Source organism: Sapajus apella, unplaced genomic scaffold (genome assembly GCF_009761245.1).
Source record: "Sapajus apella isolate SASKATOON/1434 unplaced genomic scaffold, GSC_monkey_1.0 scaffold38, whole genome shotgun sequence".
Taxonomy (NCBI): domain Eukaryota; kingdom Metazoa; phylum Chordata; class Mammalia; order Primates; family Cebidae; genus Sapajus; species Sapajus apella.
Genome location: NW_022436978.1, coordinates 3,004,522 through 3,007,300, shown reverse-complemented (window position 1 = coordinate 3,007,300; position 2,779 = coordinate 3,004,522). Strand labels below are relative to the sequence as shown.

At 63.7% G+C, this 2,779-nt stretch overlaps 1 protein-coding gene across 1 annotated transcript; it reads right to left on the bottom strand.

The window, feature by feature from the left end:
* Nucleotides 1-447: 447 nt before the first annotated feature.
* Nucleotides 448-2,458, bottom strand: TMEM158 (transmembrane protein 158). Its single transcript, XM_032298040.1, has one exon. The coding sequence runs from the start codon at nt 2,003-2,005 to the stop codon at nt 1,109-1,111; it is 897 nt and encodes a 298-aa protein (XP_032153931.1). The 5' UTR covers nt 2,006-2,458; the 3' UTR covers nt 448-1,108.
* Between the last annotated feature and the right edge of the window lie 321 nt (nt 2,459-2,779).

Genomic DNA, 2,779 nt, shown 5'->3' with positions numbered 1-2,779 from the left:
AGCAGCTTTTGGAATGTGCTCATCTGCTAAAGTTCATGCATATGAAAAGAAATCTATGTGCCTTTTAAAGTGAGTCAGTTTAGTGAAAGCCATCCGAGCTCAGAGGAACTACTGATTTTACCATTTTGACACTCGCCTGGGTGTTTTGCAGAGCTTGGAACAGCGAGTGAAATGTTAAATAATATAAAACTGTTTTGCCACCGTGACAGGTAGGGGTGACAGGTGGGGGTGGGAGGGCACTGGGGACTAGTGTGGTGAGATGCAAGATAATCGCCATCAGGGCAAATAATACGTTTCCGTCTCCCATCTCTCACAGCCAGGAAAGGGAGACAGAAATTACCCTTCTCTAACTTTTCCAAGATTCCCTCGCTCCTGCTTTAGGGTAACATCTTGCAATTCTTGGATTGCCTTTCCCAAATCAAACAAAGAAAAAGCTACATACACATCTCTGGAGGAAACTGTCTGTATTAAAAGCCAAAAAAACACATAAATACAAGAAGAAACGCCCACCAGGCCACGTCACTGGATAGATCGACTTGGAAAAGGTTCATAAAGTTCATTTTCAGCGGTAACAATATATTGGTGTTAAATCCTTCCCGTGCCCTCCCCCCCCCAGTTTTAAATAAATTAAAAAACAACAAATCTCAAATACAACTATGTTCAGATACAAAGAGCTTCTCTTACTACAGCAATAGCAATTTAATCTTTTTGTTTTGTATTTTTTTTTACTAAAACTTTCATTTAAAACAGTTATTAAATATATAAAACAAATACACAGGATTTGGTCGTTTTCTGCCATGAATCTAGGGCACGTGGGTGCGGGGAGGGAGTCTGGCAGGGGGATGCAATCGTGGGGAAAGGGCCCCATTTCCCTCCTCTCGGTCTTCGGAGCTGCGATCCCACCCTCAGTCCAAGGGCTTACACCTGCTTCTCGGAACTGGAAGCGCAGCACAAACCTTGCTTTTCAAAGGCGCTGGGGCCTCTCGGCGGCCCCGTCCTGGGAAGAGGAACGAACGATAACTACAGCAAGAAGCACACCGGCCGATTCTCCGGCGGGAAAGGCGCCCGCGCGCGGACACAGGACGGACACAGGGAGGAGCGGAGCGGGTCACTTGGTGGCCACCCCCGAGGTGACGGCCGCGGCGGCGGCGGCGGCGGCAGCGGCAGCGGCGGCGGCGGTGGTTCCCGCGGGCACGGCGGCGGGGGTGGCTGCGGTGGCGCTGGCGGTGGTCCGGCGCTGCTCCATGCCGTTGGGCAGGAAGCCGGCGATGATGGGCACCGGCCAGATGAGGGCGGCCACGCTCCACACCACGATGACCAGGGTCATGAAGCAGGCCACCAGCGTGGACTCGATGGGCTTACGGTTCAGCCGCCAGCCCGGCTCGCCCTGCAGCTCCTCCAGGCTGAAGTCTAGGCAGCAGAAATGCAGCGGCTCGCCCTGCAGCCACAGCGGCCCGGGCGGCTCGGCCGCGGGGTAGGCGGGCAGCGCGGTGGGCGCCCCGGCGGTGGCGGCGGGGCTGGGGGCGGCGGCGGGCCGGAGGCGGCCGGGGCGGCGGCCGCGCACCCAGCCGCAGCCCACGCAGAGGCGCAGGTCCTGCTGCGCGCCGCCCGCCGCCAGCCCCAGGTGCTCGATGAGCAGCGGCGGCCCGACGCGGTGGAAGGCAGCGGCGAAGAAGGCGCGGCCGTGCGCGTTGGTGGAAAAGAGCAGCAGGTCGCACTGGAAGCCCCGCGGGCGGCCCCAGCGCACGAGCAGCGAGCTCAGCATCTGCCGCTGCACGCTGATGTTGCACGGCGCCGCCGCCGCCGCCTCCTCCGGGCCCGGGCGCTCCGGGGGCCCGGGGGCCGCAGAGGCCAGCAGCCGCGGGGCGATGGGCTCGCCCGCAGAGGACGCGTTGACTGAAGCGTTGGGTGGCACCCCGAGGAGGCCGGGCGCGTCCGCGGCCCCGCCGCGGGCGGGCGGCAGCGGGCAGGCGGCGGCCAGCAGCGCGGCGAGCAGGGGTAGCATGGCCTGCTGCGGGCGCCTACGCGCGCGGGGCAGGCGGCGGCTGCATGGCGAGCGGGCGACTGGCCGGCGAGCGGACTGTGGGACCGCGGGAGCCGGCGGCCGGGCGCAGTGCAAGCGCCTGCCAGCCCGCGGGGGCGGCGCGGAGGCGGTGGCGGCGGCTGGCTAGGCGCGGGGATCCCTCCAGACCCGGCTGCGTCTGGGGTTCCCCGCCGCCCCCGGCGCCGGGGCCCTTGGACAGCCGGGCTGCTGTGCGGGGCCGGGTGCTCGCCCAGAGCAGGATTCCCCGGCTCGGCTCCGCCTCTCGCGCGCCCCGCCCCGTCCCGCCCTGCCCCGCCCTCCGCGCGCTCTGCTCGGGGGAGTCTGGGGAGGGCAGGGTTCCTCGCGCCGGGGGTGGGAGAGGAATCGCCGGGGCCGGACCGCGTGCGGGCGGGAGGGAAGCAGGGCTGGGTGCGGGGGCGCGGCGGAGAGCGGATCGCCTGGGGTTCGTGCGTGCGTGCGGGCGGGCGGGGAAACCTGCGGACTCACCCGTGGCACCCCCGCGGTCTGGGTGAATCGCGTCCTCAGGGGGGAGGCTAGAGGGCCCGGAAACCATCCTTTTGTTAGGGGAGCTGAGCTGTCTCGCTTTAGCGCTACCAAACCTCCTTTGTTTTACAGAAAGGGAAACTGAGGTCGAGAGAGGGGAAAGGACATCGTTAGGCCAATCCACGAGCCAGAAACAACTCTGCGCCAGTAGTTCTTTCTGCCTTTTCACGGTGTCTCTTATCTCGAATCTGT